The sequence below is a fragment of the Hemitrygon akajei genome, chromosome 6 (genome assembly GCF_048418815.1).
Source record: "Hemitrygon akajei chromosome 6, sHemAka1.3, whole genome shotgun sequence".
NCBI lineage: Eukaryota > Metazoa > Chordata > Chondrichthyes > Myliobatiformes > Dasyatidae > Hemitrygon > Hemitrygon akajei.
The window spans coordinates 172,222,483-172,237,147 of NC_133129.1; the positions used below are offsets into that span (position 1 = coordinate 172,222,483).

Genomic DNA, 14,665 nt, shown 5'->3' on the forward strand with positions numbered 1-14,665 from the left:
TGGTTGGGAAAAGGGAAAGTGGGGGGGGGGGGGGTGTTAGTGAAAAACACCAGAGAGACTTTCTGTAGTGATTAATAGACCAGTTGTTTGGAATCAGATTATCTTGCCTGGAGTCTCAGGGCTGTGTGTGTCTGCCCCCACGCCACTCCCTGCCCTTGGGACTCCTTCTCTGCCACCTGTCCTATGCCCCTTCCACAGTGCTCCACCCTTCCCATTCCCAACATCCTTTCCTCCTCCAAACCCGCTCACCACTCCATGTTGACAAATATAGTAATGTGCCACTGACTTGGAAAATCTTCTGCACTGTACTGTACTTTTGAGTTATACCTGTAACTTCTGCCTTGGCAGTGGAAACATGTTTGATAGATTAATGTGTTTCTAATGGTTTTATGCCCATTGCGGGAGCTTTATTGTTGTAACATTGTTCACAGTCCTGTTATCAGGAGGAAACAGTCATTATAATTAATAGCATTCCTTAATGCAAAATTTGCTGCTTTGGTTTGAAATCCTAGATGCGGTACTTGGTAAGAGTCTTTTGTGAAGGTATGAACATGATAGAATAACCTTTTGTCCATTTAAGGCTAGAATCCGAATGGTCCTTGCCTATCTCTTTGCTCAGTTGAGCTTATGGACGCTTGGGAAACCTGGAGGATTGTTGGTTCTGGGATCCGCCAACGTGGATGAGAGGTGAGATTAGAGCCAATGGAAACCGCATCTGATCAGGCATCCTCTGTGGAGGAATAAACTGTAAAGTATAGGAGCATTCAGCTCATCGAGTCTGCTCCATCATTCAGTCGTGGCTCATTCTTACTCTTCCGTCTTTATCCCGTAACCCTTAACTACTCACCAGGTCAGCCCTCTGCCACACCGGTGGAAGATGGAATGCGTAATATTCAGTGGGTCAAGCAGAAGCTGTGAAATCAAATATATGATGGGAGTTTTTTTAACCTGAGGCATTCGCTTTGTTTCTCCCTCTGACATGCTGAGAATCTCTTGAATCTTCTGCTTCTGTTTCTGAGATTCGGCTTCGCTGGTGTTTTGTTCTACCTTTCCCAATGGATGAGGGATGAGCTTTCCCTGCCCGGTTTGAAAAGTACTGTATTTCGTTGGACTGCTTGACTGTGAGCCAAATGACTAAAAGAAGTTCCGTACTGGGTGCCCTCCCAAACTTGGTCCTGGTGCAGGGTTTCGACTCCGAGCACTGACAGTTCCTCCTCCTGACCCACGGAGTCCGTCCAGCAGTCCTATTCTCATGCTGCTGTGTTGTTCCTGACGGTTAATGCACATCGTGCTCGTGGGTTTAAGTATCAAGGCTGCAGCAACAATGCATGCTTCCTTTTCGACCGATCCAGTTCCGCTCCAGGAGAGATGCATTTCTTGCAGCATTCGGGGGGGGGGGACAAGGGGTAGATGGTCATATGAGTAGCCGGTGCATATCATAAGTCCTGCAATCACGGACGCCAGGCAGACAATCTCTGAAGAGTATTGATAACGGCTTGTGTCACCCGTCTTGTGAAGACACTGCCCAGAAGAAGGCAATGGCAAACCACTTCAGCAGAGCATGATCACCTGCGTCAAATAACGTGGCATTAACAAATGAATGAAAGAATGGAATTGGTGTTCCAGTCCATGTGAAAACATGCCTTCTTGGTGCAGCCTTGAAATTAGCCAATCATGGATATGAAATGGAGTGCAAGATTAGGGGGGTGGTGTTGAACAGTAATTGGTTCCCTAGCCTTACCACGCTGATCTTTCACAGTCTCAGAGGATACCTGACCAAGTACGACTGCTCCAGTGCAGATATCAATCCAATTGGCGGCATTAGTAAGACGGATCTCAGAAACTTCATCCAGTACTGTATTGAAAACTTCCAGATCACAGCTCTCCGAAAGTAAGTGTGTAGTGTTATCTTTTATTTTAATTTGGTATCCAAAATGCAATTTGAGCTTCCTTTGGGTTCAATGGGGAGCAAATTCAGGAGCCAGAAGTGCAAAGAAACATGGGGCCGCTCCTGCAAGATTCCCTGAAGGTTAACTTTTAGGTTGGGATGGTGGTGAAGAAAGGAAATTCAACGTTCACAGTAATTTTGAGAGGACTAGAGGACAGGGATGTAATGCCAAGGCTTTATAATGCATTGATCAGACTACACCTGGAGTATTGTGAGCAGTTTTGGGCCTCTGATCTAACAAAGGATGAGAAAGCATTGGAGATGTTCCAGAGGAGGTTCATGAGAATGATCCTGGGAATGAAAAGGTTTAACGTATGAGTTGCTTTTGATGGCTCTGGGCCTGTACTCATTGTAGTTTAGAGGAATGAGGGGTGGATCTAATTGAAACCTGTCAAATATTGAAAGGCCTAGGTAGAATGGATGTGGAGAGGATGTTCCTATAGTGGGGGAGTTTAGGACTAGAGGTCATACTCGGAATACAAGGGTGTCCCTTTAGAACAAAGATGAGGAGAAATTTCTTTAGCCAGAGGGTGGTGAATCTGTGGAATTCATTGGCACAAACAGCTGTGCAGGTCAAGTCATTGAGCATATTTAACATGGAGATTGATAAGTTCGAGATTGATAAGGGCCTCAAAGATTATGGGGAGAAGGCAGGAGAATGGGGTTGAGAGAGATGGTTAATCAGCCATGATTAAATGGTGGAATAATCTCAATGGGCTGAACATTCTAATTCTGCTCCTTTGTTTTATGGTCTTAAGCTTGGAGATACTGTCAGTGTGTGGGTGGGCAGAAGGGAGGAACGGGGCTTGTTTACCTGTTGTTTTGTCATTTGTTGTCTCTGTGTTCTGCCAAGCATTATGGGCAAACTATGTTGGTGTCAGAAAGTGTGATATTTAGGGCTGCCCCCAGCAGATCCCTAAGTTGTGTTGGTTGTTAACACAAGCAATGCATTTCACTGCTTTATTTTCGATGTACAGATGACAAATAAATCTGAATACTTTGAGCCTTTCATTGTCTGCTGGTGTTGAGGTTTATGGTGTTGTTCTGTTACAGTATTATGTCTGCGCCACCGACAGCTGAACTGGAGCCACTGGCAGAGGGCCAGATAGCACAGACGGACGAGGTACTTATTTCCTACCTGCTGAATGCAGTGTAACTTCTGTTTGTCTACAATATGCATTGGTACTTGCCGTTTTAAATAGAAGGCTCAGCATTGAAAATATTAGAGCCAGATGTTATTAAGCATAATGGAAATTTAGATGTATGGAACGGTATAGCTGAGGAGGTCAAGTTTTTACAAGTGCCATACAACTACTCTTTGCCTGTGTCCTTTATACTTCTTGCCTTTAACACGAACATTTATACTTGGCCAGCTTCCTGTTGAAGACAAGTATTCAGTCTGGTTTCAGTTGCTATTTATCTTCATACAAGGATTCCTGGAAACTCTTCAAAGGGTTCCCAATTTTGCACGTACTCAAAGTTCCACGTCAGTATTCTCATCACCTGATTCATTGGTCATTGCACTGAATTGGAAGCAATTTCTTTACTTAACAAAACACCACATAATTTTGAGTAAATGATTTGATCTTCTCGTAAATCTCACTTCCATCTTATGGACATCTTTATTGCCTTTTTATCATTCTGGTAAACGTGTTCCTCCATTTCATTCAGATATTCTTCCTGAAATGTGATGCCCAGAGATAGTGTTTTGTAAGAGTTCAGTTATAACTTCCTTGCTTTTTATCTAACGTCTTTATTAATCTTGGCCTGGTTTCTGTAGACCTTTATAATAGCCTTCATTATACCGTATATTCCGGAGTATAAGCTGACCCCCTATTTACAAGGTTAAAAAAGTGAATTTTTCATGCTGCCTTTGTATAAGCCAACCCCTTTTGTAGAGGTTTTTGATTTAACCAGAAAAGATCACAAGATCCCACATGCCGGTACTCAGCTTTGCCAGATCCGGACCCTAGAAATTTTGTGAACCAGTACCTGCTAAGAAAACAGGCCTACACATTGTAGAGCGTTATAGGTGAATTCTTAATAAATAAATCAGGGAGAGAAATTTTGGATTAGGTTTCCAATGGAAAAGAATCCTCTGAAATGTAACCCCCATGAAACCATTTAGCGCCCATCATAATCTCGTTAAAACATAAAACATAACATGGGATGGCGGGATCAGTGTGCGTACTCAGTATTGAGTTTGCGACCACCATGTACAAAAGATTAAAACAAATGCGATATGATGCTGGCTTCAAGCTGAAGGTTGTTGATTTTGCTAAAGGAACAAATAATTCTGCAGCTGCTAAGAAGTTTAGTGTAAACGAGAGAGAGTGGAGAAAGGCAGAGAGCACGCTGAGGGAAATGCCAAAGACGAAATGTGCAAACCGCAGGAAAACATGCCAGTGGCCAGAACTGGAAGAAAAAGTTTTAGAGTGGGTGAATCACCAACGATCGTCTGGATACATTGTTACCAGAGAAATGATTCGAGTTCAAGCGCTGAAATGGGACGAAAAACACCGTGAGGTCAGCCAAAATTTCCAAGCTACGCAAAGTCGGTGCACCCGATTTATGAATAGACGTGATCTTGTGTTGAGACAAAAAACAAAGATTGCTCAGAAAATTCCCGCGGGGTGCTGCTTACGTTTAAGAACGCTACTGGGTGGATGAAGCGGGTTGCTTGAATTGGGTTAAAGAGGTGTGGTGTCGACATCCCGAAGGTGTCAGGAAGGAAAAGCCGCTACTTGTCTGGGACGTGTTCAAAGCGCACTTGTCAGGTAAGACAAAAACAGCACTGAAAGCTGAAAATACGGACATTGTAGTCATCCCTGGTGGTTTGATGTCTGTGCTCCAGCCACTAGATGTGAGTTTAAACAAACCAAAGAATTCATGCGTCGACAGTGGAACCAATTTGACTCAAAAACAGCCAATAAATACGACCTGTCTTCCGTGTATTCGTTTTTCCAAGGTTGGCACCCTCTGTATAAGCTGACCCTCTAATTTTAGGACCAAAATTTAGGGCAAATTCTTGGCTTATACACTGGAATTTACAGTATGCTCTGTGTAGGTTCACCCCGGGCATTAAATTTAACAAGTGATCACACTTAACTACTCGACTGCTTTGATGCGGTGTAATGTTCGGTGTGCGCAGTTTTATACGTGGGAAAAGCAGAGAGCTCTGAAGACACGTCAGGTTTCTACAGCTGCACCCTGTGACGCACACGTAAAACATTGAACAGTGCAGCACAGGAACAGCCCCTTTTGGCAAATGAATTAAACTAGTAATTAAATACCGAACTAAGGTGATCCCTTGTTCCAGGAACTGTTGAAAGAAAAGACATAACTCCCCCACCCTGCATGAGAAAGAAAAGTAACAAAACTCGCAAACCCTGAAAAGCACCTCCCTTGCAGAGAAAAAAAAATGACAAAAACATCAAATCCCCCTCACTCGCAGAGTCCTCTATTATTAAAATGCATACCCTCTCATGTTAGACATTTCAACTCTTGGAAAAGGGTACAAGCAGATTTTTCTATTGGTGCTTCCCATAATCGCAAGCTTCTGTCAGGTCTCCTGTTAGCCTCTGCCTCTCCAGAGAAAACAATCCAAGTTTGTCCAACCTCTCCTTATAGGACATGCCCTCTAATTCCTTGTAAACCCGTTCTGCATGCTCGCCAAAGCCTGCATGTCTATAACGTGATCAGAAATGAATCCAGGTTGGCCTAACCAGAGTTTCACCCTGGTGAAGTACATCCTGCAGCGATATCACACCAGTCAGCATATACTGTTACATGTTTTGAATATATTTTTACATTTTTTTCTTTGGCATGTTAGATAGAGCTCTTAAAGATAGCGGAGTCAAGGGATATGGGGAGAGGGCAGGAACAGGGTACTGATTGTAGATGATCAGCCACAATCACATTGAATGGTGGTGCTGGCTTGAAGGGCCGAATGGCCTACTCCTGCACCTATTGTCTATACTGTAATGTGTTTATTGTTTGCAAGAGTGAAGTTCCACCTGGTGGATGGTATAGACCATTTTTTTACGGTGTACAGTCGGCCCTCCTTATCCGTGGATTCCGCATGCGCGAATTCAACCAACCGCGAATCGAGAAAACCTGGAAGTGTTCTTCCAGCACTTGTTGTTCGAGCACGTACAGACTTTTTTTCTTATCATTATTCCCTAAACAATGCAGTATAATAACCATTTAACATAGCATTTACATTGTATTAGGTATTATAAGTAATCTAGAGATGATTTAAAGTATACGGGAAGATGTGCGTGGGTTATCATGGATCAGGATCGAAAAAAATCATAACTTCTCTTACTAAGTAAGTCGGAACAGGTACATCCGGTATTATTTAGTGTCAGTTAGTCAAACATTTGCCTTAGTGTATAGTATATATTTTACCTTTCTATGCATATAAAACACTTAAGAATGTATGTTTCAGCGCCAAACTCGAGAATGGAAATTCTCGGGGCTCGGGACAGATTGTCCCCGAGCGCGCTCTCCACCGTGTCGGGTTGATGTGGAGGATCAAACACCCAAAATCCAATAATTAAACCACTGCATTGCTTAGTAATAATTGTAGCTTTCATTGGGGCAGATCCTTTCTCACTTTCTCCTTTAAAATTGTTCTGATCGTTGACCGACGTAGCCTAACGCTTTTTCCAATGACTGATGGTGTTTCACCTCTTTCCGATCGCTTTATTAATTCCACTTTATTTTCAATCATGTTCGGATTCAGGTCTTAATGTCCACTGCATTGAGACAGGTTGAATAAGGGACTTGAGCATTCATGAATTTTGGTATCCGCGAGGGGTCCCAGAACCAATCCCCCGTGGATAAGGAGGGCCGACTGTATACTGTGCATGAAATACAACCTTAAAATTCCTCCCCATTACAGGCAGCCACAAAACAAAGAAACCCGATCGAACTCATTTAAAAAGATTGTCAAACAACCAATGTGCAAAAATAAAATACGAACAATAAAAAAGTAAGCAAGTAATTCAGAACAAAAGTAAGTCCATAGCCACAAATTTGGTCATTACTGCAGCTGGTCCAGGAGCCTGTGAGTTGCAGGCCACAGCCTCAGTTCAGTGCAGAAATGAGTGAACCTTGCCAAGCAGCAGGCTGAACACCAGCCCGTTCCTCGTCTCTGGGCCCATCGCCATGACTCTTTCAATCTGGACCAGCACTTGTTGCTCGATTTCAGACCTGGGCCCTGCCACTTCGATACTCTCTCGGTTCAGGGCTCTGCTGCCTCAATTTGGCTCGTACGTGCCACCCCACTACTGTCCTGCACCTTCAAGACTTCCGTTCGCACCACGAAAATGCCAGGTTTTACTGGTGGATCAAAGCCTCATCTCAGAAAGGAAAGTTACAAGCTATTGATTGCAGTGATCGTTGTTGAGAAAAATTGTGATTAATAGAGTAGGTAGTAGATTTATTTGCTGCTTGTAAGTCATCAGTGTGTTTCACCAGTGCCATCTTAAACCAATGTCAACAGTCATTATGTTGACGGGGATTTCCATTCCAACATAAAGTAAATGTTTCAATCCATCACTTCCACATAGGCCGATATGGGAATGACGTACGGGGAACTCTCAGTGTTCGGGAAACTAAGGAAAATTGCAAAGTGTGGCCCTTACAGCATGTTCTGCAAGCTGATACACATATGGAAAACCATCTGTACTCCTCGGCAGGTGAGCCTAACGTTGCACTAATTTTACAAAGTTTCAAGTACCAAGTAAGTACACGGAAAATGTTATTTTAAAATTGAGAGAAGAAATTCCACTAAAACTTTCAGGATATATTTGTTAGTACTGTTTAATATTAGAACTGAACGGTGTGAGAAGACATTGGCGACCAATCTTTAGATTCAGTTTCAGATTTAGATACAAGATACGTATATGTTCTTCTCATTACTACCATCAAAGAGAGGAGGTACGGAAGGCCCACAGTCAGTGTTCTAGGAGCAGCTTCTTCTCCTCTACCATCAGATTTCTCAATGGTCCGTGAACACCACATCGCCATTCCTCTTTGGCAATACTTTTTTAATTGTAACTTTTAATAATTTATGTCTGCACTGCTCTGCTGCCACAAAACAAATTTCATAGCTTACATCAGTGATAATAAACCCAGTTCTGTTAAAATCACTAGGTTTGCCAAACTTGTGTTGTTATTTTTCACAGAATATCCAGAATTTTTCAAAAAGGGATGTATAAATGTATCTTTTTAGGCTTGCTTCAGTCTACTGTGTAATTTAGTGCAGAAAAGTTGATTGTGAACCAAAGTAGTTGTGTTAGCAGAGGGCTTGATCCAAAGCAAACACATTTCTTGAGGAGAGGTGCTCAGTAATTAAATTACTGAGCTGAACGTGGGAACAGATGTAGGGCATTCACTCTCTTGAGTCACTTAATGACCAAGGTGGGTTTGTAATTAATGTTATATTCCTTCCTTTCATTCATATCTTTTCTTGTTTTAGGTTAACTAAGATCTTACTAATCTCATAATGTAAAATTAGCAATTATTACCTTCAAGTTGTACGGGCTGGTGGCATAGTGGCATCAGCACTGGACTTCTGGGCGAGATTGAATCCTGATCTCCCGAGTTCGATTCCAGCTGGCTCCCTTACACGCTCTCCATCCGTGCCAGGGTTGAGTGTCGAGCTAGCACGGTTTTTTCCCGTGGGGAAAAAAAAACCTGGAGAGGGATGGGCTCTGCCGGGTTTCAGATGCCCAATACACGCCGTACGATGAGCAATCACCAAAAAAATCGGTGCAAAAAGCTTGTCATGACGGCTCCCCGACGGCTCCACCAGGAGCTCAGGGCGCACGCACACCTTCAAATTGGAACATGAAAGAGCATTTGAGTCATGGCTTTTGAAGTAAATTTGAAATGTTAATTTGTCTCAAGGTGGCTGAGAAGGTGAAACATTTCTTCCGCATGTATTCTATTAACCGGCACAAAATGACCACGCTGACACCTTCATACCATGCCGAAGACTATAATCCTGATGATAATCGCTTTGACCTCCGACCATTCCTGTACAATAGCAGCTGGTCTTGGCAGTTCAAGTGTATAGATAACCAGGTAAGGCTTTCGGATAAAGCTGGCCCTGGAGCCTACTTGGGTGTTCAAGTTGACTTGTATTAACCAGTGGTAACATAACTGAAGGGGGCGGGTGTGATTGGACTGAGGGAAGGTGGGAATTTCTTCCGAGAATATTTTAATGATATGGCTTGCTGCGTTTACTGGTGAGGCAAAAGCAAAGTGCTGCAGATGCCGGAAAACCAAAATTAAGAACAAAAATGCCAGAAATCTTCAGCAAGTCGGACAGCATTTGCGAAGAGACAAACAAGCAATATTTCACTTGATGACTTGGTTTCTGACTCCACAGAAGCTGCTTTATCTGCAAAGTATTTCTGACATTTTCTATTATCATTACCAACTAAGGCTGTGTTGAGAGCGGAGGAATTTCAGCTGAGGGTGGCGTAGGCCAGATGATGAGATTATAATTAATGTGGAGATTGATGAATATTTGAAAGATTGAGGAATTGAAGGTTATGGGGAACGGTTGAGACCAGCATCGACTAGCCATGATCACATTGAATGACGGGGCAGGCTTGAGAGGCGGAGTGGCTGCCTCTTCCTATTTTTCTTGTGTTCTGCAGAACAGATACAGTCAAAGTCAAGTTTATTTTCATGCGTGCAAGTACGCGTTTGACAGGTGCATTGAAAAGCCAACTCGCAGCAGCATCACTGGCGCATGGATTCACATAAGCCTCAGGCACGAGAAAAAAAAAACAAATTTAGCACAAATGAAACATGCACGCCATTCTGTATTTGTTTTGTTCTGCTCTGGTACAGCGGAGACCACGTTGAATATAATGCACAAAACGGAAAGAAAATCAAGTGAATTGCTGCCTCACTTGTATCTGTTTGTGTCTCTGGGTGGTGGGAGGCAGGATGAGTTATGGAGGCCGTTCTGGAGCTCAGGGTCTTCGCAGGCAAGTTGACTGGTTAACTTTAAGGAAGGCCAAGAGATGAGAATTGGAGGCTTGCCGATCTGTTAAAAGTCAGAGGAAGTTACAGAGATGAGGAGGTTTGATACGAAAGAGAAATTTAATGAGGATTGCAAATGAGGTTGTCGCTCAGTTGATCAGTAACAGTGAGTGGTGGGTGATCTGGGACAATGCAGATTGGGAGCACAGCCACTAGAGATTTTGACACCCTCTGCTTTAAAGTGCTTGCATTCTCTACACAAAAGCACCTACTACCTACAGACCTAAACATCTAAATTTGGTGTACTCACCAATACTTGAAGAAAATTCCTCCTTAATCTTGCTTCACTTGAAGCTGCAGCATGGAAGAGAAATGAAGTTTGTTGCTGATACATCCAAGGTCTTTTTAAACAGGATCTTTTGTAGAAATTAATTTTAATATGAATCATATATTCAGTAATTGCTATTTCTAATGTCATTTATTTTCTTTTTTAAGGTCACAAAACTGGAAAGTACTTAAGGAAGGAGTGTTGATGCTGCTTGCAATGAGCTTAGCTGAATGCTGCTACCTCAGTTGCCCATCATGTATTGATATGATGAAATTCAATTACCTGCCATGTATTCAGAGAATCAAGCTACGGAATTTGTTTTCTAATGTCCAGTCCAAAAATATCATGATTGGTTCTAATTAAAATGTTATCTTATTGTGTAATAACAGTTTTCCTGCACTATAATAGTACCAACAAATATTTAATTTGGACTTTTAACATAGCAATATCTCCTAGATTGGTGGAGCTCAGATCAAACAGAAAAATTGACCTCAAGCCAAACAAACACTGAGGGGTTAAACAGAAGTCTTGGTAGTGGTGAGTCCCTCCCAAGCTGGTGCTGGTGATATACGGTAACATTTTGCGGGCAACTAACCAACCTATTCTGCTAAATATACTTTTTCTGGACTACGATCACTGCAATCTGCAGCCTGTAATTTCCCTTTGGGAGCTGTGCTTTTGAACCGTCCGAAGGATCTGGCGCTTTTGGGGTATCCTGAAGGATGCGGCGACTGGAGTCTCGAGAATGCAGTTACGGCTGCGTCGGCCGATTCCGGAGCAGACTTCCGGCCGGATTGAAACTCAGGTCAGAATGAGGAGGTGGGGCCTGGGCTCGAGAGAGAAGAACAAACCGACGCTAAGCCAATTAACCACTGGTATTCGGCTCACTACTCTTGTGTCAGCCAGGACCCCTCACCTGAGCCAGGCCTGTCTGCTTGCATCTGACCCGTCTCCCTTTCCCCTCACTACTGCTAAGTTGCAGGAGTCTTGACCGGCTGCACCCACCTGAGCGGTGGGCTGTCCCTGTGACTGTGGACTCACTTTCGTGGTCTCGGTGATTTGCCTTCTGGGTATTGTTTGTTCATTTCTTATTGTTTGCACAATTTGTTCTTTTCTTTCGCACATTGGATGTTTGATGGATTTTAGTGGGTTCCGTTGTGTTTCTTCTGCTGCTCCCTGCAAGAAGATGAACCCCAAGGTTTTATATTCAGAGTGCATTCATTTTCAAAGTATGTATGCAGAGTAAGACTCTCCCCACCCCCACCCCCCACAGGCAGCCTCAAAATAAACATCATGTTCAATAAAACATTGAACACTCAATACATAAAAAAGGAACTAATTGTATAAATATCAAAAGGCGAGTGAACAACACACAGGATATCAGACATCTAATCAGAGTTCAGCAGCGTTCAGCACTACACTGCGCTGCCCAGGGCAGGCTGTAGGGCTGTTCCTCGCCAAAGCACCCCTGTCCACGTTGATCTTCCGCTCAAAGACAGCAAAAAGAAAGGGCAACCAGAATCCAGAGACACATGCAACGTTCAAAGTACATTATCAAAGAATTCATGCAGTTTACAACCCTGAGATTCGCCTCCTCGTGGACTGCCATGAAACAAAGAGAATCTTGGAACCCGTTCAAGGAAAAGCATCAAGCCCCACCCCACCCCCATTTTTGTGTTGCCGTTTTTTGTGCGAGGGAGGCGGGTCTGATGGTTTTTCTTTGTTTTGTGGCTATTTGGAGAAGACAAATCTCAGAGTGCGATTACAAATGAAGCTTTGAACCTTGGTTGGATGGCTCTTTGTCTGGTACCTCCCCCTCGACTTTTCTGCAATGGTTGACCCTACCTGGAGCTGAGCACCAGACAACGTCGTTCTCAGGATCTCAGAACTCACAAGCCTCTCCACAAGGTGATGATCCTATGCTGTACTGTGTGTTCCATGACACCCAATAAAATTGAAATCAGCTGGAATTGAGAGGAAACTCTCCACGGGTTGATGTATTATCTAACTCAAAGGAGGATGGCTGAGCTTGCTTGAGACTAGTTTTATCATCTCCAGAATATTGCCGTAAGAGTTCCTCCTGGCCATCTTCATGGCTTACGAGCTGTTACGTCAGTAACATGTCCTCCATTGTAAAGTCAGAAGTGGCCATGATCCCCTTTGACGGCAGAAGTCCAGTTACAGCTGCTGAGATAACGTACCAGGCCATTCCTGTTTGCAGCAAGACAGAAGACAACGTTCAGCCAAAGGCTAATGAGAGGCAGGTAACAGTTGTGCTACTCAAGTGTCTGGGCTGTCTGATTGATCCAATCATTCCCATCAGGGATGCAGAAGATAATAAGAGGCATTGATAGAGTAGACAACCAGTGCCTTTTCCCCAGGGTGGAAATACATAATATCAGAGGGAACAAATTTAAGATGATTGCAGGAAGGTATGAGGGGATGTAAGAGTTGGGTGTATTGTATGGAATGGAATGTGTGTGGAACACGCTGCCTTCGGGTGGTGCTAGAGGCAGATACATTAGGGACATTTAAATGGCAGCACAGGAGCCTAGTGGTTAGTGTAGTGCCATTACAGCACCAGCAATCGTAAGTTCAATTCCCGCCACTGCCTGTAAGGAGTTTGTACGTTCTCCGGGTGATCCTTTCTTTTTCCATATTCCAAACAAATATGGGTTAGTAGGTTCATTGGGCACAAGGGTATAATTGGATGGCGCAAGCTTGTTAGACTGGAATCCTGTTACTGAAAACTAATTGGACACATGGATGAAAACAATGGAGGGCCATGTGGGAAGGAAGGGTTAGACTGAACTTGGAGTAGGTTAAAAGCTTGGTGCAACATCATGGGCTGAAGGTACTGTACTGTTACATGTTCTTTCCTCTCCGTTCCCTCACTTTTTTCCCCTGTAAAGTATTCCTTCTCACCTGCCCAAGTACACTCAGTGGTCACTTTAATAGTAACCCCACCTCTGCCTAATAAAGTATGTTTGTGGTCTTTTGCTGCTGCTGCCCATCCACTTCAAGGTTTGAAATGTGTATTCAGAGATGCATTTCCATACACCACTGTTGTAACGTTATTTATTTGAGTTGCTGGCGCCTTCTATCAGCTTTAACAAGTCTAGCCATTCTTCTCTGACCTCGCACATTGTTTGCCCACAAAACTGCAGCTTACTGGATTAAAAATTATTTTTTTTCCGCACCATTCTCTTGTTAACTCTTGTGCATAAAAATCCCAGGAGATCAGCAGATTCTGAGATACTCAAACTACCCTGTCTGGCACCAACGGTCACACTGCCCCATTTTGATGTTTGGTCTGAACAACAACTGAACCTCTTGACCATGTCTGCATGCTTGTATGCATTGAGTTGCTGCCACGTGATTGGCTGATTAGAAATTTGCATTAAGGAGCAAGTGTACCTCCCATGATTACCCTGCCATCTAAACTACAATCGGACCTTTCTACCAACCAACAAGCACAGCTTTGGAAGATGGGAGGAACCGTGGTGACAGGGAGAATGTGCAAACTGCACCGTCTGTACCCAAAATCAGGATCCAACCCTTGTGCAAAAGCAGCACTACTCCTAAGTAGCAAATAATATTCCTGACACAAACAACAACATTGAATTAAAGGAAGAAAAGAATTGGGGAAACACAGGGCAATAGAAAGCTATTCAGTTCAAATCTGTGGAGTGATTCACTGAGATTACTGCCCATCTTCATTTCGCTGCCTTCTCCATAACTCCTAAATATTTGCCTTGCAAACATTTTTTTTTTACCTCACTTTTCCAAAATATTCTGGTTCCACTTTTGCGAAAGATACAGAGATTGAGATTGTCTTGTATAAAGAATACAAGAAAACTTGGCATACTTGTCATAAATACTTCGAAATATCAAAACACACACAAAATTCTGGAGGAACTCAGCAGGCCAGGCAGCATCAATGGAAGAGACTACAGTCGACGTTTCGGGCCGACACCATTCGGCAGTACAGTACCCTTATCCATAGATGCTGTCTGGCCTGCTGAGTTAATCCAGCATTTTCTGCGCGTGGCTTGGGATTTCCAGCAACCGCAGATTTTCTCCCGTTTGAAATAGCGAAACTTAACAGTTTTCTACAGATGTGCTATGCAGAGCCTTTGAACTGGCTACATTCTGTCTGGAATGTTGGGGGGGGGGGGGGCAACTGCACAGGATCTAAATAAGCTGCAGGATTGTAAACTGGCCAACTCAATCATTGACAGTAACCTCTGTAGTTATCCAGGACATCTTCAAGGAGTGATGCCACCATCATCAAAGACCCCCATCACCCATGCCTTGTTCTCACTGATGCTATCAGGGACTACAGAATCCTGAAGGCACTCACTCAATGAATCAGGAACAGC

The 14,665-nt window shown here is 43.4% G+C and overlaps 1 protein-coding gene across 3 annotated transcripts in view; it reads left to right on the plus strand.

The window, feature by feature from the left end:
• Positions 1–10,669, plus strand: part of LOC140729696 (glutamine-dependent NAD(+) synthetase-like) — a 76,975-nt gene extending 66,306 nt beyond the window's left edge. For all 3 annotated transcript variants that reach the window (XM_073049775.1, XM_073049774.1, XM_073049776.1), the window contains exons 16-21: positions 581–687; positions 1,760–1,891; positions 3,002–3,071; positions 7,525–7,653; positions 8,867–9,043; positions 10,451–10,669. In XM_073049775.1, the coding sequence (XP_072905876.1) occupies positions 581–687; positions 1,760–1,891; positions 3,002–3,071; positions 7,525–7,653; positions 8,867–9,043; positions 10,451–10,474 (639 nt within the window). In that variant the 3' untranslated portion in view covers positions 10,475–10,669. The remainder of the gene's footprint in view (positions 1–580; positions 688–1,759; positions 1,892–3,001; positions 3,072–7,524; positions 7,654–8,866; positions 9,044–10,450) is intronic.
• The last annotated feature ends 3,996 nt before the right edge of the window (positions 10,670–14,665 follow it).